We start from the raw sequence: 26766 nt of genomic DNA, 5'->3' as shown, positions 1-26766 counted from the left end.
CCTTAGAGTGCCGTCTATGAAGTTTGCACCACGCTTCATTGGTCCCTTCACCATCGAAAGAGTCATCAGTCCTGTGGTCTACAAACTCAAATTACCTCCCTTGTTACGAATTCCTAATGCCTTTCATGTCTCTCTCCTCAGACCGTTAGTCCTGAATCGCTTCCAAAGAGCTCTTCCAGTTGGTCCCAGAATACGAACCCAGCGGGGCGTAGAGTTCGAGATAGAGAAGATTCTGGATTCTCGTTGCCGGTACGGTCGTCTGCAATACCTCATCGACTGGTCCGGTTATGGTCTGGAGGAGAGAAGTTGGGTGAATTCTTCAGATGTCCATGCTCCAAGGTTGGTCTGCGTCTTCCACAGAACTCACCCTTCCAAGCCACGTGGGTGTTCGGTGCCCACCCATAAAGGAGGGGGTACTGTCAGGAATAGACTTACCGCGGCTGCATCTGTCCGTCGGTGCGGACTCCGTCCAGGGTCCCTAAGTTTTTTTGTCGCCCGTCTCCCTGCCGCCAGGTGTCATCCTGGGCTCCTGTTGTCAGAAGGCGTGTGAGCACGCCGCGTTCCCGCTGGGCCGCGGCATGGGCGCCGCCATGACAGTCTCCCTCAGTCTGAGTGCGGAGGCCAATCCGGAGCTTGGCCGCACCTCCTCGTTCCACTCCAGCCAATGCCTGCACACCAGGGGGTATATCAGGAGCTGCAGGATGAGCCTGTGGTTGTCCTGAACTTTGTGTCACTCCTGCGACCCATGTGTCTGGATCTGCTCTCCTGTTTCTCCGTGTTCCTGGTTACCTTCCTGGTTCTCCGTGTTCCTGGTTACCTTCCTGTATTTCCAAGGAACTACAAGCACCAGCTTTACCTGCGTTTGTTATCTGGCTCCACACCTTCTACAACTACAGTGTGCTCCAGCCCTCAGCCGTAGAGACTCTCTCTCCAGGTGCATTCCATCACCTCACCTGTGAATCAGCCTGCAAGCTGCCTGTGTTTTACTATCTGCACTGTGAACTTTACACCAAGTCTCCTGCATTTGCTACCAGGTTTGCTACCAATAACACGATCTCTGCTGGCTCCACATTTTAAACAACTCTGGTTTCCATACCAGTTCACTAATCAACTGTACAGTCATATTGCTTTACCATAGACTCTCAGCTTCCCCGCTGAACCATTACCATTGCTGCCTTATTGTTTGACTTTACCTGTAATAAAACATCATAGCGCACATGCGCAGAAACCCAATCCAGCCTCCTCACTTTTTCCATCCTACCTCCACTGACCCACTAGCACCCCCTCCGGGGACACAAGCAAAACCGAACCTGACATCTTTTCATAGTATTGCCCCCAATATACGTGACTCCTGTGACATTCCCATAACACGTCTGTAACACGGAACATCCCCTTGCATCTGAGTAGCCCCCTCCCAGGGACACACATTACATGCCAGAGTCTGTGCGGCACAATTGCTCTGTACATAGACATTATGGGACACATGCCCTGTGTGACTATTTAGATGGAGTCGCACAAAATTTCTCACTTTTTGAGATTATCAGCCCCAAAGTGCGATCCCCTCCTCCGTATTGTGTCACATGGCACAGAAAATGTGTTTTATGGCAGAATAATTGTTGTGCACTTAACTCTTACACATCGTACATTTTAAAACTTGTATTATTCTTTGTACTCTCTGCTTCTATATATTAATATTTATGTAACTTGTGGAATAGTACTTATATATTATAACCACATTGGCTGTCAGGGCGCTGGATGGGTGATTGGTCAGTGTTTCCCTAGATACACACAGTGACGGCTGGGCACCAATAAAAAACACTCACAGATCCTTTACCATCATTTTATTACAAGAAACAACTTTACATTATTCATTATAACAAATCTTCAGTGACTGATCACCGCTATCAGCAGGTTAGAGGGTACAGGAGACACATAACATCGGGGGGCTCTTACATAATGGGATGACATCACAGCATCTGGGGTACAGGATGTGCATACACTGCGAGATCATATGGGGAGACACAGCCGTGATGCTGTCATACAGAGCATGTAACTGCTCCTCTGATGTAATGTGCAGGTAGTCTCACTGTAACGCTGCGTCTGTATTACATGTACACCGGTAGCAGAGACGGCTGGATTAGGTGTTATACACATCTATTACTCTGGTGCAGGTTACTCAGTGACGCTGCGTCTGTATTACATGTACACCGGTAACAGAGACGGCTGGATTAGGTGTTATACACAGCTATTACTCTGGTGCAGGTTACTCAGTGACGCTGCGTCTGTATTACATGTACACCGGTATCAGAGACAGCTGGATTAGGTGTTATACACAGCTATTACTCTGGTGCAGGTTACTCAGTGACGCTGCGTCTGTATTACATGTACACCGGTAGCAGAGACAGCTGTATTAGGTGTTATACACAGCTATTACTCTGGTGCAGGTTACTCAGTGATGCTGCGTCTGTATTACATGTACACCGGTAGCAGAGACGGCTGGATTAGGTGTTATACACAGGTGTTACTCTGGTGCAGGTTACTCAGTGATGCTGCGTCTGTATTACATGTACACCGGTAGCAGAGACAGCTGGATTAGGTGTTATACACAGCTATTACTCTGGTGCAGGTTACTCAGTGATGCTGCGTCTGTATTACATGTACACCGGTAGCAGAGACAGCTGGATTAGGTGTTATACACAGCTATTACTCTGGTGCAGGTTACTCAGTGACGCTGCGTCTGTATTACATGTACACCGGTAGCAGAGACGGCTGGATTAGGTGTTATACACAGCTATTACTCTGGTGCAGGTTACTCAGTGACACTGCGTCTGTATTACATGTACACCGGTAGCAGAGACAGCAGGATTAGGTGTTATACACAGCTATTACTCTGGTGCAGGTTACTCAGTGACGCTGCGTCTGTATTACATGTACACCGGTAGCAGAGACGGCTGGATTAGGTGTTATACACAGCTATTACTCTGGTGCAGGTTACTCAGTGATGCTGCGTCTCTATTACATGTACACCGGTAGCAGAGACGGCTGGATTAGGTGTTATACACAGCTATTACTCTGGCACAGGTTACTCAGTGACGCTGAGTCTGTATTACATGTACACCGGTAGCAAAGACGGCTGGATTAGGTGTTATACACAGCTATTACTCTGGTGCAGGTTACTCAGTGACACTGCGTCTGTATTACATGTACACCGGTAGTAGAGACGGCTGGATTAGGGGTTATACACAGCTATTACTCTGGTGCAGGTTACTCAGTGATGCTGCGTCTGTATTACATGTACACCGGTAGCAGAGACGGCTGGATTAGGTGTCATACATAGCTATTACTCTGGTACAGGTTACTCAGTGATGCTGCGTCTGTATTACATGTACACCGGTAGCAGAGACGGCTGGATTAGGTGTTATACACAGCTATTACTCTGATGCAGGTTACTGAGTGACGCTGCGTCTATATTACATGTACACCGGTAGCAGAGACGGCTGGATTAGGTGTTATACACAGCTATTACTCTGGTGCAGGTTACTCAGTGACGCTGCATCTGTATTACATGTACACCGGTAGCAGAGACGGCTGGATTAGATGTTATACACAGCTACTACTCTGGAGCAGGTTACTCAGTGATGCTGCGTCTGTATTACATGTACACCGGTAGCAGAGACGGCTGGATTAGGTGTTATACACAGCTATTACTCTGGTGCAGGTTACTCAGTGATGCTGCGTCTGTATTACATGTACACCGGTAGCAGAGACAGCTGTATTAGGTGTTATACACAGCTATTACTCTGGTGCAGGTTACTCAGTGATGCTGCGTCTGTATTACATGTACACCGGTAGCAGAGACGGCTGGATTAGGTGTTATACACAGCTATTACTCTGGTGCAGGTTACTCAGTGATGCTGCGTCTGTGTTACATGTACACCGGTAGCAGAGACGGCTGGATTAGGGGTTATACACAGCTATTACTCTGGTGCAGGTTACTCAGTGACGCTGCGTCTGTATTACATGTACACCGGTAGCAGAGACGGCTGGATTAGGTGTTATACACAGCTATTACTCTGGTGCAGGTTACTCAGTGACGCTGCATCTGTATTACATGTACACCGGTAGCAGAGACGGCTGGATTAGATGTTATACACAGCTATTACTCTGGTGCAGGTTACTCAGTGATTCTGCATCTGTATTACATGTACACCGGTAGCAGAGACAGCAGGATTAGGTGTTATACACAGCTATTACTCTGGCGCAGGTTACTCAGTGACGCTGCGTCTGTATTACATGTACACCGGTAGCAGAGATGGCTGGATTAGGTGTTATACACAGCTATTACTCTGGTGCAGGTTACTCAGTGACGCTGCGTCTGTATTACATGTACACCGGTAGCAGAGACGGCTGGATTAGGTGTTATACACAGCTATTACTCTGGTGCAGGTTACTCAGTGACGCTGCGTCTGTATTACATGTACACCGGTAGCAGAGACGGCTGGATTAGGTGTTATACACAGCTATTACTCTGGTGCAGGTTACTCAGTGACGCTGCGTCTGTATTACATGTACACCGGTAGCAGAGACGGCTGGATTAGGTGTTATACACAGCTATTACTCTGGTGCAGGTTACTCAGTGACGCTGCGTCTGTATTACATGTACACCGGTAGCAGAGACGGCTGGATTAGGGGTTATACACAGCTATTACTCTGGTGCAGGTTACTCAGTGACGCTGCGTCTGTATTACATGTACACCGGTAGCAGAGACGGCTGGATTAGGTGTTATACACAGCTATTACTCTGGTGCAGGTTACTCAGTGACGCTGCGTCTGTATTACATGTACACAGGTAGCAGAGATGGCTGGATTAGGTGTTATACACAGCTATTACTCTGGTGCAGGTTACTCAGTGACGCTGCGTCTGTATTACATGTACACCGGTAGCAGAGACGGCTGGATTAGGTGTTATACACAGCTATTACTCTGGTGCAGGTTACTCAGTGACGCTGCGTCTGTATTACATGTACACCGGTAGCAGAGACGGCTGGATTAGGTGTTATACACAGCTATTACTCTGGTGCAGGTTACTCAGTGACGCTGCGTCTGTATTACATGTACACCGGTAGCAGAGACGGCTGGATTAGGTGTTATACACAGCTATTACTCTGGTGCAGGTTACTCAGTGACGCTGCGTCTGTATTACATGTACACCGGTAGCAGAGACGGCTGTATTAGGTGTTATACACAGCTATTACTCAGGTGCAGGTTACTAATACCCCTTTTCCACTAGCTCAAAAAACACGGGTAAATGCACGGGGGCGCGCATTTACCCGTGTTTTTGGCAAGTGGAAAAGGGTCAACCCGGATCAAGTGACCCGTGAATCCTACCCGGCTATTTACCTGGGTAGGACACGGGAATGATCCGGGTAGGGTTCTAGTGTAAACGGGAGCCGTGTCGATGCGACACGGCTCCCGTTTACACTGTATGGAAGGGCGGCGCTGGGAGATCATGTGATCTCCCTGCGCCGCCCCTGCCGCGTCACTAGAAGCGTCACCAACCCGGCATATGCCGGGTTGTGACTGCTGATGGGAAAGGGGCCGAGCACGGGTCGCAGCAGGGGGCAGCTCCCGTGTCAGGCTCCCGGCTGCGACCCGTGATCGTAAGTGGAAAAGGGGTATCAGTGACGCTGCGTCTGTATTACATGTACACCGGTAGCAGAGACGGCTGGATTAGGTGTTATACACAGCTATTACTCTGGTGCAGGTTACTCAGTGATGCTGCGTCTGTATTACATGTACACCGGTAGCAGAGATGGCTGGATTAGGTGTTATACACAGCTATTACTCTGGTGCAGGTTACTCAGTGATGCTGCGTCTGTATTACATGTACACAGGTAGCAGAGATGGCTGGATTAGGTGTTATACACAGCTATTACTCTGGTGCAGGTTACTCAGTGACGCTGCGTCTGTATTACATGTACACCGGTAGCAGAGACGGCTGGATTAGGTGTTATACACAGCTATTACTCTGGTGCAGGTTACTCAGTGACGCTGCGTCTGTATTACATGTACACCGGTAGCAGAGACGGCTGGATTAGGTGTTATACACAGCTATTACTCTGGTGCAGGTTACTCAGTGACGCTGCGTCTGTATTACATGTACACCGGTAGCAGAGACGGCTGGATTAGGTGTTATACACAGCTATTACTCTGGTGCAGGTTACTCAGTGACGCTGCGTCTGTATTACATGTACACCGGTAGCAGAGACAGCTGGATTAGGTGTTATACACAGCTATTACTCTGCTGCAGGTTACTCAGTGACGCTGCGTCTGTATTACATGTACACCGGTAGCAGAGACGGCTGGATTAGGTATTATACTCAGCGGAAGGTGACGCGTTTCAGTGCAGGCGTGCACATTCCTCAGGGTACATTTCCTGTTGTATTTCATAATGAGTGACCCAATCAACCAAGGAATTCAATCAAATGCTTATCAGCTGCAGAAATTAAGCTCTGTGCAGCCAGAAAACACCATACACAGCGCTGAGTAACAAACACTTTCCCCCTTCCAGTCTCTGTTCCCATTATCTCACCAGTCACATTATTTCCCCATGGTCAGTGCAGGCCGATCAGTCATTGCTCCTTCCCAGTCACAGGAGCTCATTGTGTGATGTGTATAATCCTACTCTCTAATAGTACATTTTACCCTTATCAGACAGACATGCCATAGCAACGCCATACCGTGTACATACAGTATATCAGATGCGTGCAGTATATTACATGTCACTGCTTCTATACTGCCCTCCTCTTATGGTGTTCCATCATCATCCTCTCATTATGTACAACACACACTAATATCCCTGTGTCCCAAATTCAGCTTACATCATTGGAAGTTACTGCACTATCAGACAGATGTAGACACTGATCAGCAATAACATTAACACCTCTGACAGGTGACTTAAGTAACACTGATTATCTTATTATAATGGCTCCTGTCCAGGGATGGGATATATTAGGTAGTACAAGAAACCTCCATACCGGAAGATGATTTGTTGGAAGCAACACGGACAAGGGCCACAATGTGATGGCTGGACAGCTGGGTCAGAACATCTCCAGAACAGCAGGACTTTTGGGGTGCTGCTGGTATGCAGTGGTTAGTACCCATAGGAAGTGGTGCAAGGAAGGACAATCAGTGAGAGTCACTGGCACCCAAGGCTCACTGTGTGGAGAGCGAAACCAGCCCATCTGTACCCATCATACAGAAACGCTACTGTAATAGAAACTGCTTAATAGCAGGTCCCGCAAGCGGGAACTCACCTTACTTTAACCCCATGATTCCGGGTGCAGTCCAAGGTGCCCCTGTGTGCCTCTTAGCGGAAGGTGCCAGGGTCCCACTGAAATCACCAAGCTGTGGCTGGTGTCGCAGCGCCAGTTGGGTTGATGGACCAGCAGCGCTGGCGTCCCATAATGCACCATGCAATACTGCAAAACTTGCTCAGAAAGTTTGAGGAACATGACAAAGAGTTCAAAGTGGTGATCGGGCATCCAATTGCCCAGATCTCAATCTGATCGAGCATTGGTGGGATGTGCTGAAGAAACAAGTCTGAGGAGGCCCCACCTCACAACTTGCAGGACTTAAAGGATCTGGGGGGTAATTCAGAGAGTAGCTGTGCTAAATTTAGAACAGCTACGATCAGGCACACTGACATGTGGGGGGACGCCCAGCACAGGTCTAGTCCACCGCGCATGTCAGGCCCTACCCCGTCGCAGAAGTACAAAAGCATTGCACAGCACCGCTCAAGTATGAATTAGGCCCCTGGTGCTAGCATCTTGGTGCCAGATACCACAGGACACCTTCAGAGATCTTGTGGATGTGTCAGAGAAGCTATGGCGGCACAACAGGAAGATATTACAGGTGGTTTAAATTTTATTTCTAATAGATGTATGCTTCACCTACACTTTACCATGAGTACATTTTTAGAATTGACTTTCTACATTCACTAACTCTGTGATAGGCATCCTGCTAAAAGCCATGTACAGCACTGACATCCATAAGGAACGCACATAGGCCTTTATTTCCAAAATGAAAAAAAAAACACATCCCAGCTAACCCCATCTCATTCACCACCATATAAGTACTAAAAAGCTCCACAAATTCCATGCAGCGCTAAGAACATCCTCTGAGACATGAACTTATACCACCCAGACATCCCCACATACCAATCCTTTCTCCTTATGTGGATTTTCTGACGTGTAACAAGATATTTTAGTGTAAAGTATTTTGTACCCTTAGGGCCTGATGTCGATCTGTAAGGACTTGCGCAGATGCAGTGCAATACCGTACAAATTAAATGTAAATGCAGCAGGAGATTGGTGGGCCGCATCTGAGACCATAGCATTGGATCATCATCCTAACTCATGATCGGAACAGACCTTGGTCAGTCTGCACAAACCAAAGCTTTCTCAGACTGGTCGTCGGATCCAGACAGCATGGTCCAGAAAGTCTGCATCCAATGATGGAGACTTATAAACCATTACGTTTGCATACAAACCCGAATCAGACGCTCAGTACATGGAAATGGTTACACAACTGTGTGAATTCTCTCATGTTTAAAGAAATCTGATTTCTGTGTAAAACATTTCCCACACTCAGAACATGGAAATGGCCTCTCACCTGTGTGACTCCTCTGATGTATAACAAGATGTGATTTATTTGTAAAACATTTTTCAAACCCAGAACATGAAGAGTGTCTCACCTGTGTGACGTCTTATGTATTACAAAATTTGATTCCCATGTAAAACATTTCCCACACACAGAACATGAAAATGGCTTCGCACCTGTGTGAATTCTCTGATGTTTAACCAGATATGATTTGCATGTAAAACGCTTCCCACACGCAAGACATGGAAACGGCCTCTCACCTGTGTGACTTCTTTCATGCTGAATAAGATTTGATTTCTCTTTAAAACATTTCCCACACTCAGGACATGGATATGGCTTCACACCTGTGTGAATTCTCTCATGTATTAGAAGATGTGATTTATTTATAAAATGCTTCCCACACTCAGGACAAGGAAATGGCTTCTCACCTGTGTGAATTCTCTGATGTCTAACAAAATCTGATTTCAGAGAAAAACATTTTCCACACTCAGGGCATAGAAATGGTTTCTCACCTGTGTGACTTATCTGATGTCTAACAAGATCTGATTTCAGAGAAAAACATTTTCCACACTCAGAGCATAGAAATGGTTTCTCACCTGTGTGACTTCTCTGATGTCTAACAAGATCTGATTTCAGAGAAAAACATTTTCCACACTCAGAGCATAGAAATGGTTTCTCACCTGTGTGACTTCTCTGATGTCTAACAAGATGTGCTTTGTATGTAAAACGTTTCCCACACTCAGGACATGGATATGTCTCACCTGTGTGTCTTCTCTCATGCATTAGAAGATGTGATTTATCTATAAAATGCTTCCCACATTCAGGACATGGAAATGGTCTCTCACCTGTGTGACTTCTCTCATGACCAACAAGATATGATTTGTGTGTAAAACATTTCCCACACTCAGGACATGGAAATGGTTTCTCGCCTGTGTGACTTCTCTGATGTATAACAAGATATGATTTCTGTGTAAAACATTTCCCACACTCAGGACATGGAAATGGTTTCTCGCCTGTGTGACTTCTCTGATGTGTAACAAGATATGATTTCTGTTTAAAACATTTCCCACACTCAGGACATGGAAATGGTTTCTCACCTGTGTGACTTCTCTCATGACCAACAAGATATGATTTCTGTGTAAAACGTTTCCCACACTCAGGATATGGATATGGCCTCTCACCTGTGTGTCTTCTCTCATGCATTAGAAGATGTGATTTATCTATAAAATGCTTCCCACATTCAGGACATGGAAATGGCCTCTCACCTGTGTGACTTCTCTCATGACCAACAAGATATGATTTGTGTGTAAAACATTTCTCACACTCAGGACATGGAAATGGTTTCTCGCCTGTGTGACTTCTCTGATGTATAACAAGATATGATTTCTGTGTAAAACATTTCCCACACTCAGGACATGGAAATGGTTTCTCGCCTGTGTGACTTCTCTGATGTGTAACAAGATATGATTTCTGTTTAAAACATTTTCCACACTCAGGACATGGAAATGGTTTCTCACCTGTGTGACTTCTCTGATGTCTAACAAACATTGACTGACGTACATAACTTTTACCACAATCAATACATGTAAAACCTGAATCACCTCTAGGACCAGCACTATGTGTAACAATATTTGAGTTAGCAGGAGAACATTTCCCATGATGAGAGAGATCAGATGATATAGCAGTGCTGGGAAGTGCAGGATGTATATTTAGAGTAATGGAGATGTCCCCCGGAGAGTCATGTCTGATATTGTCTTGTATTTTAATATCTGGAGACAAAATGAGTTCTCCCTCCAAGATCTTTCTACTTGTGCCTCCATCTGCTGGAAATAAAATTGGATTTTAATTACCTACCGGTAAATCCTTTCCTTGTAGTCCATAAGGGATATTGGGAAGACTTAGTACAATGTGGTATAGACGGGGTCCACAGGAGCCGGTGCACTTTAAATTTCTTCACTGGGTGTGCTGGCTCCTCCCCTCTATGCCCCCTCCCACAGGCAGCTTAGAAAAAAGTGCCTGAAGGAGAAAGGACATACATAAGAATAATGAGTGGTGAGATTTACACACCAGCACACCACTAACATACAACCACCAGCAACGGCTGGTAACCAAATATCAACAGCTGAACAGAAAACTATAGAAAAGAGAACCCGCAGAAAACTCAATGCACTGAGGCGGGCGCCTAATATCCCTTATGGACTATGAGAAAAGGATTTACCGGTAGGTAATTAAAATCCTATTTTTTCTAGCATCCATAAGAGATATTGGGGAGACTTCGTACGATGGGGACGTCCCAAAGCTTCCAGATCGGGCGGGATCGTGCATAGACTGCTGCAGCACTGCCTGCCCAAACTGGGGGGCAGATGTATTAACCTGGAAAAGGCATAAGGAAGTGATAAATCAGTGATAAATGCAAGGTGATAAACGCACTAGCCAATCTGCTCCTGTTAATTTACATATTGGAGCTGATTGGCTGGTGTGTTTATCACCGTGTATTTATCACTGGTTTATCACTTCCTTATGCCTTCTCCACGTTCATACACCTGCCCCTGGATATCCTCTTTGCGAAGGGTATCAAACTTGTAGAACTTAACAAAAGTGTTCTTCCCCGACCAGGTAGCAGCTCTGCATAATTGCAAGGCCGAGACACCACAGGCAGCCGCCCAGGAAGAGCCCACCTATCTTGTAGAGTGGGCCTTCAGAGACTTAGGAACAGGCAAGGCTGCAGACACATAAGCCTGTTGGATAGTCAGCCTAAGCCAACAAGCAATGAACAGCTTTGAAGCAGGGCATCACTTTTTCTGCGCATCATAGAGTACAACAAGGAATCCGTCTTTCTGATGCAAGCTGTTCTCTTGACATAGATCTTCAAGGCTCGCACAGCATCCAATGCCTCCGGAGGAGCAGAAGTGCCAGAACTTGACGGACCCAAAATAGGTTGATTCAAGTGGAACACAGAGACAACCTTCGGCAGGAACTGCTGCCTATTCCTGAGCTCCGCTCTGTCCTCGTAAAAGACCAAGTAGGGACTTTTACACGATAGGGCTCCAAATTCTGAAACGCGCCTAGCAGAAGCCAGGGCCAGCAACATCACCGTCTTCCACGTGAGGTACTTGTCTTCTATTTTCATCAGAGGTTCAAACCAGAAGGACTGTAGAAATTCTAACACTACATTCAAATCCCAGGGCACAAAGGGAGGTTGTATGTGCAGTACCCCTTGCAAGAAGGTCTGAACTATTGGCAACACTGCCAATTTCTTCAGGAAGAACATTGAGATAGCTGAAATCGGGACAGGAAATCTAGGAAACGTCCCAAGTGGAACTACGCAGGCGGATACGCGTTGATAGTGTTTTGACGTCACAATAACCTTGTTGGAAGGCCTTTGTGAGCTAGGATGTTCCGCTCAACCTCAATGTCATCAAAAGAAGTCGCCGTAAGTCCGGGTAGAGGTAGAGCCCATGGGTCTTCAAAGGACATGTCCAGAAGATCCACGTACCACGCTCTCCAAGGCCAATCTAGAGCAATGAGAACTGCCTGGACTCCTTGATTTCTGATTCGCTTGTGCACCTTTGGGAGCAACGGAATCGAAGGAAACAGGTAGACTGGACAGTAAAGCCAAGGCGACGTCAGTGCATCCACTGCAGTCGTCTGAGGGTCCCTGGTTCAGTACCAATAACAATGAAGCTTCTTGTTGAGTTGAGAAGCCATCATGTCTATTTGTGGGCAGCCCCACCGGTCGATTATCTACTGAATCACCTGATGGTGGAGCCCCCATTTCCCTGGGTGGAGATCGTGACGACTCAGGAAGTCTACTTCCCAGTAGTCCACTACCGGAATGAAGATTGCCGACATTGCTCTTGCATTTATTTCTGCTCAGAGGAGTATCTTTGACACCTCTCGCATGCAGGCCCAGCTTTTTGTCTCTCCTTGTCGATTGATGTACGCCACTGCTGTGGCGTTGTCCGGCTGTACCTGAATCGCATGTTTACGAAGCAGAGGAGAGGCCTGAAGCATTGTAGATCGTCTGAAGCTCCAGAATGTTTATCAAAAGGAGGACTTCGTGGGCTGACCACCTGCCCTGGAACTGACCCCCTTGGGTGACAGCTCCCCATCCTCTCAGACTTGCAGCCATCGTGAGGAGGATCCAATTCTGAATCCCGAAACGTTGGCCTTCCAGGAGACTGGAAGACTGCAGCCACCACAGGAGGGGAATCCTGGCCTGAAGTGACAGCCGTATCGTCCGGTGCATCTGAAGATGTGATCCGGGCCACTTGCTCAGGAGATCTGATTGAAAAATGTTCTGGCATGGAACCTCTCATATTGGTTCACCTCGTATGAGGCAACCATCTTACCCAACAATCTTATGCAAAGACGGATGGATATTCGAGCAGGTCAGAGGACCATGCGGACCATCTCTTGAAGTGTTCTCGCCTTGTCCTGTGGGAGGAATACCTTCTGGGCCACAGTATCTAGTAACATCCCCAGGAACAGGAGAAGCTGAGTTGGCTCCAGGTGGGACTTCTGTAAATTGAGAATCCACCCATGGTGTGACAGAAGTTGGATAGTGCGGTCGATATGGAGCAATAAAAGCTCCCTGTATCTTGCTTTTATCAGGAGATCGTCCAGGTAAGGGACAACATTGACCCCCTGGACCCAGAGCTGAAACATCATTTACACCATTACCTTTGTGAACACCCTCAGAGCTGTGAACAGGCCCGAAGGGTAGTGCCTGGAACTGGTAGTGATCGTCCAGCAGGGCAAACCTCAGATAAGCCTGATGAAGAGGCCAAACCGGAATATGAAGGTAGGCGTCCTTGATATCCAGGGAAACCATGAATTCCTGTTCTTCCAGGCCCACAATCACTGCTCTTAAGGATTCCATCTTGAACTTGAAAACCTTTAGATAAGGGTTCAAGGACTTTAGATTCGGCCTTACTGAACCATCCGGCTTTGGTACCACAAACAGGTTGGAGTAATAACCCTTTCCACATTATTGTATTGATACTGGAACAATGACGTGGGACTAGACCAACTTTTGGATGGCCTATTGCAACCTAACTAGCGTATCCTCCAAAGCTGGTAAGCTTGATTTGAAATATCGTTGGGGAGGACCATCGTCGAACTCCAGCTTGTAGCTTTGAGAAATTAGGTCTTTGACCCAGGTACCCTGGCAGGAACCCTCTCAGACACAGCTGAAGTGACACAGTAGAGCTCCTATCTCGAGATACCCTCGGGGTGGGTGGACACTGTCATGCTGAGGACTTGATGGAAGCAGAACTGGTGCTGTTCTTGAGAACCGGTGTTCGCATCTCTTCTTGTCTTACCTCAGGTGCTTCTAGCTGCACTGCAGGCACCTCTGTCCCTAGATCGAAATTGTGAGACCGAAAGAACTGAACAGACAGCCCCGAGTAGGAACTCCTAGCCGGCGGGGCCCCAGAGGGGAGAAACGTGGACTTCCCCACAGTAACCTTAGAAATCCACGTATCCAACTCAACCCCAAAGAGCCATTCCCCAGAAAAGGGGAGGGATTCCACACCGCGCTTGGACTTTGCGTTCGCTATTCACTGACGCAACCACAATGCCCTGCGCACCGACACTGCCATGGCAGAAGTCCTACCATTAATATTCCCCATCTACTTGAGCGAGTCACACAGGGCGCATGCATTTTCCTGAATGTGCTTCAGGAGAGTCACCGTAGTGACCAGAAGCATATCCCCGGAGAGGCCCTCCTGAATTTGAGAAGCCCACGTATGAATGGCATGAGTCATCCAGCAACCTGCTATGACCGGCCTTTGCAGATACACCTGCTGCTGTGTAGATAGACTTTAGTGTAGTCTCTATTTTTCTATCCCCAGGGTCCTGTATGGTAAAGGAGCCCGGGGCAGACAGCCCCGCCTTTTTAGACAGTCAAGAGACTGATATGTCAACCCCAGAATTTCCTGACTTCAGGAGCAAATGGGTAAGTGTGCAAAAATGTTTTTCGACACTTGGTATTTTTTGTCTGAATTTTTCCATGCTAACTTAAACAGGTCATCTAACTCTGCAGAATCAGGGAAAGTGTCATTAGGTTTGTTCTTTGTAAAGAAAAATTACTGCTTTAACAAGTCCCATAAAGCCAGAATGAGGGGTTCAATACCCTGAGCAGAAGTGAAATCCCCACTAACGGGATCCCAGTCCTCCCCGTCCTCCTGTACATCTTAATCTGAATCAGAGAGTAGAGCAGGTAAACCATGCTTTTGTGGTCGTGAGCTAGAGAGGAAGGGGGCTGTGTAACATCTGCCCTACTAGCTAAGTCTGCAACAGCCTGTTGTAGTAGCTGAGTTTTCTGAGCATTAGCAGTGAGTTGTGATGACCTATCAGACATCACATTTTTAAGGGCCCTCTCCCCCAGCCCCCTCACTGAGTTGCGAAGATTGGCTGCATTGTTCACATGATACAGAATCAGATGATAAGAGAGAGAATCTGGTGTGGCATACATTGCACAATTTGTGTTTACCCATGTTCACAGTACAGCACAATCACATACACATACAGTAATACTTAGCAAGCCTGCCCCTACTGTATGTGAGAGGGAGATAGACAGGGGACGAGCACACCCAAACTACCGAGCCCCAGTGAGGCTGTAGGTTATATATCACAGTGAAACACCTATGATTTCTGTCCTGTATAGGACACAGATTGTGTACAATCTGAGTGTCAGGAGGAGCTGTGTGAGCCTGCTGCTGCAAGCAGAGGAAGGCGCCAAAATACAGCTGGTCCCGCTCTGAGGTAGCTCCGCCCCCCCCATGGAGCCGGAGCTACAGTGTTTTTTACACTGGCAATGTCTCCCAATTAGCTTAAAAACATCACACATCACAAAGTGCTAGTTTAAGCTACCGCTAGCCAGTGTACACAGGGGGGTATAGCGGGTCCCCCCCAGGAGGGTCCTGTATGCCTCCCCTGCGTGTCAGCCGCACTTTGAACCGGGGGACCCCCCAGCGGGGCCCCCGGTTTGTACTCACCACTGTTGTCACCTTCAGGCTATTGTTAGGGGTGTGCGACGTGCTGCGATTGTGACAGCTAAGGCGCAGTGCCACGCTGAACAACCAATCCCTCAGGATGGTGGTCCTGCAGCGGGGAAGTGGCTCTGACACCTCGCAAGGCCGGTGACCGTCTCCCCCCCCCTAACTCCCACGGTGCAGGTATGCTGTTGCCCACACAGTATACCGAAAATAATATAAGTTTAAAAGAAACTGAAGAAGACTCTCTGGAGCGGCAGAGTGTGGATCCTCTCCTGAGGGCACTTTTTTCTAAACTGACTGTGGGAAGGGGCATAGAGGGGAGGAACCAGCACACCCAGTGAAGAAATTTTAAGTGCACCGGCTCCTTTGGACCCTGTCTATACCCCATTGTACTAAGTCTCCCCAATATCCCTTATGTATGCTAGAGAAATAGGGGCTGATGGCTCCTGATGTATGAGATACACCAGAGAGTGAGGGAAGGAGACTGGTCAGATCTCTGGGCTGGTAACACACAGTGACATGATGTGAGGGGGAGAGCAGGAGTATAATAGGGGATGATGGCTCCTGATGTATGAGATACACCAGAGAGTGTGGGGAGGAGACTGGTCAGATCTCTGGGCTGGTAACACACAGTGACATGATGTGAGGGGGAGAGCAGGAGTATAATAGGGGCTGATGGATCCTGATGTATGAGATACACCAGAGAGTGTGGGGAGGAGACTGGTCAGATCTCTGGGCTGGTAACACACAGTGACATGATGTGAGGGGAGAGCAGGAGTATAATAGGGGATGATGGCTCCTGATGTATGAGATACACCAGAGAGTGTGGGGAGGAGACTGGTCAGATCTCTGGGCTGGTAACACACAGTGACATGATGTGAGGGGGAGAGCAGGAGTATAATAGGGGCTGATGGCTCCTGATGTATGAGATACACCAGAGTGTGTGGGGAGGAGACTGGTCAGATCTCTGGGCTGGTAACACACAGTGACATGATGTGAGGAGGAGAGCAGGAGTATAATAAGGGCTGATGGCTCCTGATGTATGAGATACACCAGAGAGTGTGGGGAGGAGACTGGTCAGATCTCTGGGCTGGTAACACACAGTGACATGATGTGAGGGGGAGAGCAGGAGTGTAATAGGGGCTGATGGCTCCTGATGTATGAGATACACCAGAGAGTGTGGGGAGGAGACTGGTCAGATCTCTGGGCTGGTAACACACAGTGACATGATGTGAGGGGGGAGAGCAGTAGTATAATAGGGGCTGATGGATCCTGATGTATGAGATACACCAGAGAGTGTGGGGAGGAGACTGGTCAGATCTCTGGGCTGGTAACACACAGTGACATGATGTGAGGGGGGAGAGCAGTAGTATAATAGGGGCTGATGGATCCTGATGTATGAGATACACCAGAGAGTGTGGGGAGGAGACTGGTCAGATCTCTGGGCTGGTAACACACAGTGACATGATGTGAGGGGAGAGCAGGAGTATAATAGGGGCTGATGGCTCCTGATGTATGAGATACACCAGAGTGTGTGGGGAGGAGACTGGTCAGATCTCTGGGCTGGTAACACACAGTGACATGATGTGAGGAGGAGAGCAGGAGTATAATAAGGGCTGATGGCTCCTGATGTATGAGATACACCAGAGAGTGTGGGGAGGAGACTGGTCAGATCTCTGGGCTGGTAACACACAGTGACATGATGTGAGGGGGAGAGCAGGATTATAATAGGGGCTGATGGCTCCTGATGTATGAGATACACCAGAGAGTGTGGGGAGACTGGTCAGATCTCTGGGCTGGTAACACACAGTGACATGATGTGAGGGGGAGAGCAGGAGTATAATAGGGGTTGATGGCTCCTGATGTATGAGATACACCAGAGAGTGTGGGGAGGAGACTGGTCAGATCTCTGGGCTGGTAATACACAGTGACATGATGTGAGGGGGGAGCAGGAGTATAATAGGGGCTGATGGCTCCTGATGTATGAGATACACCAGAGAGTGTGGGGAGGAGACTGGTCAGATCTCTGGGCTGGTAACACACAGTGACATGATGTGAGGGGGAGAGCAGGAGTATAATAGGGGCTGGTGACTCCTGATGTATGAGATACACCAGAGTGTGTGGGGAGGAGACTGGTCAGATCTCTGGGCTGGTAACACACAGTGACATGATGTGAGGGGAGAGCAGGAGTATAATAGGGGCTGATGGATCCTGATGTATGAGATACACCAGAGAGTGTGGGGAGGAGACTGGTCAGATCTCTGGGCTGGTAACACACAGTGACATGATGTGAGGGGGAGAGCAGGAGTATAATAGGGTCTGATGGCTCCTGATGTACGAGATACACCAGAGTGTGTGGGGAGGAGACTGGTCAGATCTCTGGGCTGGTAACACAAAGTGACATGATGTGAGGGGGAGAGCAGGAGTATAATAGGGAGTGACAGCTCCTGATGTATAAGATACACCAGAGAGTATGGGGAGGAGACTGGTCAGATCTCTGGGATGGTAACACACAGTGACATGATGTGAGGGGGAGAGCAGGAGTATAATAGGGTCTGATGGCTCCTGATGTATGAGATACACCAGAGAGTGTGGTGTGGAGACTGGTCAGATCTCTGGGCTGGTAACACACAGTGACATGATGTGAGGGGATAGCAGGAGTATAATAGGGGCTGATGGCTCCTGATGTATGAGATACACCAGTGAGTGTGGGGAGGAGACTGGTCAGATCTCTGGGCTGGTAACACACAGTGACATGATGTGAGGGGATAGCAGGAGTATAATAGGGACTGATGGCTCCTGATGTATGAGATACACCAGAGAGTGTGGGGAGGAGACTGGTCAGATCTCTGGGCTGGTAACACACAGTGACATGATGTGAGGGGGAGAGCAGGAGTATAATAGGGGCTGGTGACTCCTGATGTATGAGATACACCAGAGAGTGTGGGGAGGAGACTGGTCAGATCTCTGGGCTGGTAACACACAGTGACATGATGTGAGGAGGAGAGCAGGAGTATAATAAGGGCTGATGGCTCCTGATGTATGAGATACACCAGTGAGTGTGGGGAGGAGACTGGTCAGATCTCTGGGCTGGTAACACACAGTGACATGATGTGAGGGGGAGAGCAGGAGTATAATAGGGACTGATGGCTCCTGATGTATGAGATACACCAGAGAGTGTGGGGAGGAGACTGGTCAGATCTCTGGGCAGGTAACACACAGTGACATGATGTGAGGGGGAGAGCAGGAGTGTAATAGGGGCTGATGGCTCCTGATGTATGAGATACACCAGAGAGTGTGGGGAGGAGACTGGTCAGATCTCTGGGCTGGTAACACACAGTGACATGATGTGAGGGGGGAGAGCAGTAGTATAATAGGGGCTGATGGATCCTGATGTATGAGATACACCAGAGAGTGTGGGGAGGAGACTGGTCAGATCTCTGGGCTGGTAACACACAGTGACATGATGTGAGGGGAGAGCAGGAGTATAATAGGGGCTGATGGCTCCTGATGTATGAGATACACCAGAGTGTGTGGGGAGGAGACTGGTCAGATCTCTGGGCTGGTAACACACAGTGACATGATGTGAGGAGGAGAGCAGGAGTATAATAAGGGCTGATGGCTCCTGATGTATGAGATACACCAGAGAGTGTGGGGAGGAGACTGGTCAGATCTCTGGGCTGGTAACACACAGTGACATGATGTGAGGGGGAGAGCAGGATTATAATAGGGGCTGATGGCTCCTGATGTATGAGATACACCAGAGAGTGTGGGGAGACTGGTCAGATCTCTGGGCTGGTAACACACAGTGACATGATGTGAGGGGGAGAGCAGGAGTATAATAGGGGCTGATGGCTACTGATGTACGAGATACACCAGAGTGTGTGGGGAGGAGACTGGTCAGATCTCTGGGCTGGTAACACACAGTGACATGATGTGAGGGGGAGAGCAGGAGTATAATAGGGGCTGGTGACTCCTGATGTATGAGATACACCAGAGTGTGTGGGGAGGAGACTGGTCAGATCTCTGGGCTGGTAACACACAGTGACATGATGTGAGGGGAGAGCAGGAGTATAATAGGGGCTGATGGATCCTGATGTATGAGATACACCAGAGAGTGTGGGGAGGAGACTGGTCAGATCTCTGGGCTGGTAACACACAGTGACATGATGTGAGGGGGAGAGCAGGAGTATAATAGGGTCTGATGGCTCCTGATGTACGAGATACACCAGAGTGTGTGGGGAGGAGACTGGTCAGATCTCTGGGCTGGTAACACAAAGTGACATGATGTGAGGGGGAGAGCAGGAGTATAATAGGGAGTGACAGCTCCTGATGTATAAGATACACCAGAGAGTATGGGGAGGAGACTGGTCAGATCTCTGGGATGGTAACACACAGTGACATGATGTGAGGGGGAGAACAGGAGTATAATAGGGTCTGATGGCTCCTGATGTATGAGATACACCAGAGAGTGTGGTGTGGAGACTGGTCAGATCTCTGGGCTGGTAACACACAGTGACATGATGTGAGGGGATAGCAGGAGTATAATAGGGGCTGATGGCTCCTGATGTATGAGATACACCAGTGAGTGTGGGGAGGAGACTGGTCAGATCTCTGGGCTGGTAACACACAGTGACATGATGTGAGGGGATAGCAGGAGTATAATAGGGACTGATGGCTCCTGATGTATGAGATACACCAGAGAGTGTGGGGAGGAGACTGGTCAGATCTCTGGGCTGGTAACACACAGTGACATGATGTGAGGGGGAGAGCAGGAGTATAATAGGGGCTGGTGACTCCTGATGTATGAGATACACCAGAGAGTGTGGGGAGGAGACTGGTCAGATCTCTGGGCTGGTAACACACAGTGACATGATGTGAGGAGGAGAGCAGGAGTATAATAAGGGCTGATGGCTCCTGATGTATGAGATACACCAGTGAGTGTGGGGAGGAGACTGGTCAGATCTCTGGGCTGGTAACACACAGTGACATGATGTGAGGGGGAGAGCAGGAGTATAATAGGGACTGATGGCTCCTGATGTATGAGATACACCAGAGAGTGTGGGGAGGAGACTGGTCAGATCTCTGGGCTGGTAACACACAGTGACATGATGTGAGGGGGAGAGCAGGAGTATAATAGGGGCTGATGTCTCCTGATGTATGAGATACACCAGAGAGTGTGGGGAGGAGACTGGTCAGATCTCTGGGCTGGTGACACACAGTGACATGATGTGAGGAGGAGAGCAGGAGTATAATAGGGGCTGACAGCTCCTGATGTATGAGATACACCAGAGAGTGTGGGGAGGAGACTGGTCAGATCTCTGGGCTGGTAACACACAGTGACATGATGTGAGGGGGAGAGCAGGAGTATTATAGGGGCTAATGGCTCCTGATGTATGAGATACACCAGAGAGTGTGGGGAGGAGACTGGTCAGATCTCTGGGCTGGTGACACACAGTGACATGATGTGAGGGGGAGAGCAGGAGTATAATAGGGGATGATGGCTCCTGACTCCCCCACTTGGCAGATACATTTCCCTCATTAGTCTGAATTTACAGTAGGGGGTGTAGGACAACAGATTGTTACAGTGACTGAGGAAGGAGAATGTGAGACTCTTTTCTGCAAGTGTTAATGACCCACCTGTGCTGATATCTGTAGGGATTTCCTCCTCCTTACACTGCTGATCACCCCTCACATACGTCTCTTCTTCTCCCTCTATATCTTCTGCCTTCATATCAGTCACATACGTCTCTACTTCTCCCTCTGTATCTTCTGCCTTCATATCAGTCACATACGTCTCTACTTCTCCCTCTGTATCTTCTGCCTTCATATCAGTCACATACGTCTCTACTTCTCCCTCTGTATCTTCTGCCTTCATATCAGTCACATACGTCTCTTCTTCTCCCTCTGTATCTTCTGCCTTCATATCAGTCACATACGTCTCTCCTTCTCCTTCTATATCTTCTGCCTTCATATCAGTCACATACGTCTCTTCTTCTCCCTCTGTATCTTCTGCCTTCATATCAGTCACATACATCTCTTCTTCTCCATCTGTATCTTCTATCTTAAAATAAGTAATATACTCAGCCTAATTAATACACAACACATTAAAATAACATCTTACTAATAACTGTCATTGAGTTAAGTAGTAGAATATCACTGTGTAAGACACAAAAAGAAGCATTACATCTCATATAGTGACCGTCACTTTGTATTTGGTGAGACCCTAAATCCCCCCTACCTGATCCTCCTGTGGGATCCTGTGATTCTCCTCTGTACAATCCTGGGAATACAGAGGACGGGGACATCTCTCTGGGGTCTCTCTGTTACTGGGACCATCTGTAGGAGACACACAGTGACTAAGTACAGTGTATATATGTGATTATCAGGTGATGTGTGTATATAGGGGCCCCCATACCTGCTCTCCCCTGTACAATACATGACAGTCTCCTCTTACCCAGTGATGTGAGGGGCCGGTGATTCTCCATCATCACGTCCTTGTACAGACCCCTGTGTTCCTCTATATACTCCCCCTCCTGCATGGAGAGATAGACAGTGACATCCTGACACCTTATAGGAACCTGACACACACAATGATACAGTCATCACCCAGACACATCCCCTGGTGTTACTGTATAATGCCCCATTCCCAGCAGTCACCTCTCCAGTCATCACCCAGACACATCCCCTGGTGTTACTGTATAATGCCCCATTCCCAGCAGTGACCTCTCCAGTCATCACCCAGACACATCCCCTGGTGTTACTGTATAATGTCCCATTCCCAGCAGTCATCTCTCCAGTCATCACCCAGACACGTCCCCTGGTGTTACTGTATAATGTCTCATTCCCAGCAGTCACCTCTCCAGTCATCACCCAGACACGTCTCCTGGTGTTACTGTATAATGTCCCATTCCCAGCAGTCACCCCTCCAGTCAGCAGCTGAATGATCTTGTTGGTGAGTTCCAGGATCTTCTGATCATTGTGCTTCTCATGTATCAGTGAATGAGGGGGAGGCACCGTGATGGAGGCACAGCTGGGAAGTGTCTTCTTCACTACAGTATAATCCTGCGGAATGAGAGAAAACATAGAAAAGTGAATTAAAAGTATTATTAATTGTGCAAAAAAATACAACTGTGTAATTTATTAGAGTGGCGGTGCTACGGGAGTGGTAGGCCGTAAGACTGTAACACTATTGTTAAAAGATCCCACTGAGGCTGGTGGTCAACCCTAATATTACCAGCTACATCCAAATGTACACATCTGATACACAAAGGTCTATGGAATGTTTCTGAAATCCATCTGATTAGCTGCAACCTAGAGAATAGAATCATAAGGAGATAAACCTCCCAGATCTCTGCATCTCCCCAGTCATGTCCCTGTATTATTACTATAAATATAAGTGATGTCAATGTGACACTCCCAGATCCCCTCACCTCCCCAGTCATGTACCTGTATTATTACTACAGATATAAGTGATGTCACTGTGACACTCCCAGATCCCCTCACCTCCCCAATCACGTACCTGTATTATTACTAAAGATATAAGTGCTGTCACTGTGACACTCCCAGATCCCCTCGCCTCCCCAGTCATGTCCCTGTATTATTGCTACAGCTATAAATGCTGTCACTGTGACACTCCCAGATCCCTTCACCTCCCTAGTCATGTCCCCGTATTATTACTATAGATATGTGACGTCACTGTGACACTCCCAGATCCTCTCACCTCACCAGTCATGTCCCTATATTATTACTATAGATCTAAGTGATGTCACTGTGACACTCCCAGATCCCCTCACCTCCCCAGTTAGTAGGTAGATGATCTTCAGAGTGAGATTTAGTATCCTCTCCTGTCCTTATCCATTCTCAGGAAATCAGAGATAGGTCTCAGGAAACTTTCAGTACAGATGTCTTAGTTCCTCACGGCTTGGTTGTCTAGAAATAAATAATTATAATAAACACTACAGAGTACTCATATATATCATCCTCCTCTTTCCCCCGAGCCATATAGCACTAGTCAGTATTTCTCAGATGTTCTATTGGACCAACTTCATTAGACTAGTCACTGAAGTCACAGAGCGATGTAATGCTTAGAGTTATACCAACGGCACCATCATGTACACAGGTCACACTGATATCCCACACCTGATACACACTGATCGCAATACACAGGTCACACCGATATCACAACCTGATACACACTGATCACTATACACAGGTCACACACCTGATATACACTGGTCACTATACACAGGTCACACCGATATCACACCTGATACACACTGATCACAATACACAGGTCACACACCTGATACACATTGGCCCTCATTCCGAGTTCTTCGCTCGTTCTTTTTCATCGCATCACAACGATTTTCAGCAAACTGCGCATGCGCAATGTTTGCACTGCGACTGCGCCAAGTAAATTTGCTAAGAAGTTTGGTATTTTACTCACGGCATTACAAGGTTTTTTCTTTGTTCTGGTAATCGTAGTGTGATTGACAGGAAGTGGGTGTTTCTGGGCGGAAACTGGCCGTTTTATGGGTGTGTGTGAAAAAACGCTGCCGTTTCTGGGAAAACCGCGGGAGTGTCTGAAGAAACGGGGGAGTGTCTGGGCGAACGCTGGGTGTGTTTGTGACGTCAAAACAGGAACGAAACTGACTGAACTGATCGCAGTGGCAGAGTAAGTGTCGAGCTACTCAGAAACTACTTAGAAATTTCTATTCGCAATTTTGAGAATCCTTTGTTCGCAATTTTGCTAAGCTAAGATTCACCCCCAGTAGACGGCGGCTTAGCGTGTGCAATGCTGCTAAAAGCAGCTTGCGAGCGAACAACTCGGAATGAGGGCCCTTGATCACTATACACAGGTAACATTCATAACACACTCCTGATACACACTGATCAATAACAAGAGTTATGGTAGACTTACCATTGTTTCTTTGAGGTCCATAGGCTCCACAGGAATTACCATGGAGTTTAGGTGGTTTGGAGAGAACCAGGCACCAAACAGTTAAGCTTTCAGGTCCCAGGATGCACTGGTCCTTCCTCTCCTATACCCCGCCCCCATCCCATCCAGTTTAGTGAACAAGCCGAAGGCAAGCGTAGGACAGGGAAGAAGGAAGAATGGAACACTCAAGAAACACACTCATCTTAAAGGAGAACTGGTGACTATAAACAGGTGCATCAGGCTGGGTGTCCTGTGGAGCCTAAAGATCTTGAAGAAACAGAGTTAACAATGGTAAATCTACTAGAACTCTTGTTTTCTTCATCAGGGTCCATATGCTCCACAGGAATTACCATAGGGATGTCCAAAGCAGTTTACCTTAAGGGTGAGGATGTTCTTGAGCAGTACGGAGAACCTGTCGCCCAAAGGCAGCATCCTGGGAGGTGAAGGTATCGAATAAATAAAAACGGAGTAAGGTATTTACAGATGGCCACGTAGCCGTTTTACATAATTGTTCAGCAGACACCCCACGAATAGCCGCACAGGAGGGCCCCGCAGATCTAGTGGAGTGAGCTTTGACTGTATTCGGAATCGGAAGGTCTGCCTCTGTGTATATGTAGAGATATGACTCGGCGCTGGGACAGTATGTCCGCTTCCAGCGCCAGGAGTGCAGGCGCTGGGAGAACTGTGTCCCCAGCGAGACCACGTGACAGGACTCTTAGTCGAGGGCGCTCAACTATTAAACCAGCCCACCTAATAACCCGGTGACTCTGAACTTTTACTCCGTGGAACCGCACTGCTGCTTTGAATTGTCCACATTCCAGTCATCCATTATTTGCGGAAAAACGGACATTCGTAATTTGATCATTCAACACATGGCTATTTCGCTCTTTATCACCTGAGACAGATATAGGTGTGCTTCTACTGTTTTTACCATTATATATTTTTATTATTATTCAATGTTTTCAATTGTGAAACACTTATTAAATACTCCTTTATTCATTCACATGTTGGCTCTCCTTTTTAACTCACTAACTCCTGATATACAGCGCAGCTGTTTTTTGCCTCTTTTTTCCGTCTGTTTACCACTCCACATAGTGTGTCGGCAAGCGCAGTATCTCATGAGTTCTGAATTTTTAATATTAATTTATTGTGTTTGAGGCGCTGTGCAAGTAGTGTTTTTTGGTTTTGTTTCTATTTTGTATTCTGTGTATACTCTACTAGCAGCCTCCCCTTTCATTATTTTTCTATTATTATTATTATCATTATTATTATTTTGATTATTGATCATATATTGTTTATAGATTAACAGTATCAGAACAATATGGCAGATTTGACTTGTGTATCTGAATGTGCCAGAAGAAGGCTATGTTACGAAGCTAATCTTGTTGAAAATCCTGAGACCACCGGATTATCTTCAACTGTAAACGATCATGAAAGGGAATTCAATTCCCTTTTTTTACAAATTAGAAGAACTTATGAAAACCGAAACCCGCCATTGTTGGGATATGGTTACACTGCAAAAATACATTAAAAATAAGAATATAGCGAGGGGTCTCAGGATTTTCAAAACTTTCTTTTGTGGATGATCCCATATTGAAAACCAAATGGGACTCTCTGCTAGATGATTGCTCCTTTACATTAATGGAGCTCCTGGTTAACTATCATAAGGAGAAAACTATACAATTATCGCTAGAGATAGAGGAAACTAAAAAACAACTAAGCCTTTTCTCTGGCCATCCCCAATTTACCCACAATGATCTGAAGCTGAATCATAAATTACAAATATATGAGAAAGAAATTATAGATTGCAAAAATAAAAATTTTTATAGAGATACAGAGGACTATAATCAGAATAAAGTCTGCAATTATAATAAGCAATTATATTCCTTTAAGAGAGGTAGATCAAGGAGTACATCCAATCGGAGACCGAATAGAAATACTAGTGATGGTGTAGGAGCTTCCGCAGTATAGCAAATATATTGATTCACGCTTTTTCGCATTGATTTAGATATTTACTGTTAATCACAAAATGTGTTCATGTATCCTTAAATATATTGTACAGATATTCAGAAAACCATATACTCCGAATATCTTGTTTAAAGCATGAATTGTTCAAGGACATGCAACGCCAGATGTATCCAAGGGCTGTCGGGAAGAATGTTA

General features: G+C 47.1%; 1 protein-coding gene across 2 annotated transcripts in view; it reads right to left on the bottom strand.

Annotated features, from left to right (window-relative positions):
• Positions 1-8055: 8055 nt before the first annotated feature.
• Positions 8056-26766, bottom strand: part of LOC135054626 (zinc finger protein 260-like) — a 60480-nt gene continuing 41769 nt past the window's right edge. Inside the window, exons 2-7 of one of the 2 annotated variants that reach the window (XM_063957830.1) lie at positions 23459-23594; positions 22587-22727; positions 22120-22198; positions 21904-22001; positions 21303-21726; positions 8056-10484 (exon numbers count right to left, since the gene is read on the bottom strand). In XM_063957830.1, coding sequence (XP_063813900.1) covers positions 8752-10484; positions 21303-21726; positions 21904-22001; positions 22120-22153 — 2289 coding nt within the window. In that variant the 5' untranslated portion in view covers positions 22154-22198; positions 22587-22727; positions 23459-23594 and the 3' untranslated portion in view covers positions 8056-8751. The remainder of the gene's footprint in view (positions 10485-21302; positions 21727-21903; positions 22002-22119; positions 22199-22586; positions 22728-23458; positions 23595-26766) is intronic. The other variant, XM_063957831.1, reaches the window with a different exon arrangement.

Source organism: Pseudophryne corroboree, chromosome 3 (genome assembly GCF_028390025.1).
Source record: "Pseudophryne corroboree isolate aPseCor3 chromosome 3, aPseCor3.hap2, whole genome shotgun sequence".
Taxonomy (NCBI): domain Eukaryota; kingdom Metazoa; phylum Chordata; class Amphibia; order Anura; family Myobatrachidae; genus Pseudophryne; species Pseudophryne corroboree.
Note: the sequence above shows the minus strand (reverse complement) of the source record. Positions and strands in the feature narration are given on the sequence as shown.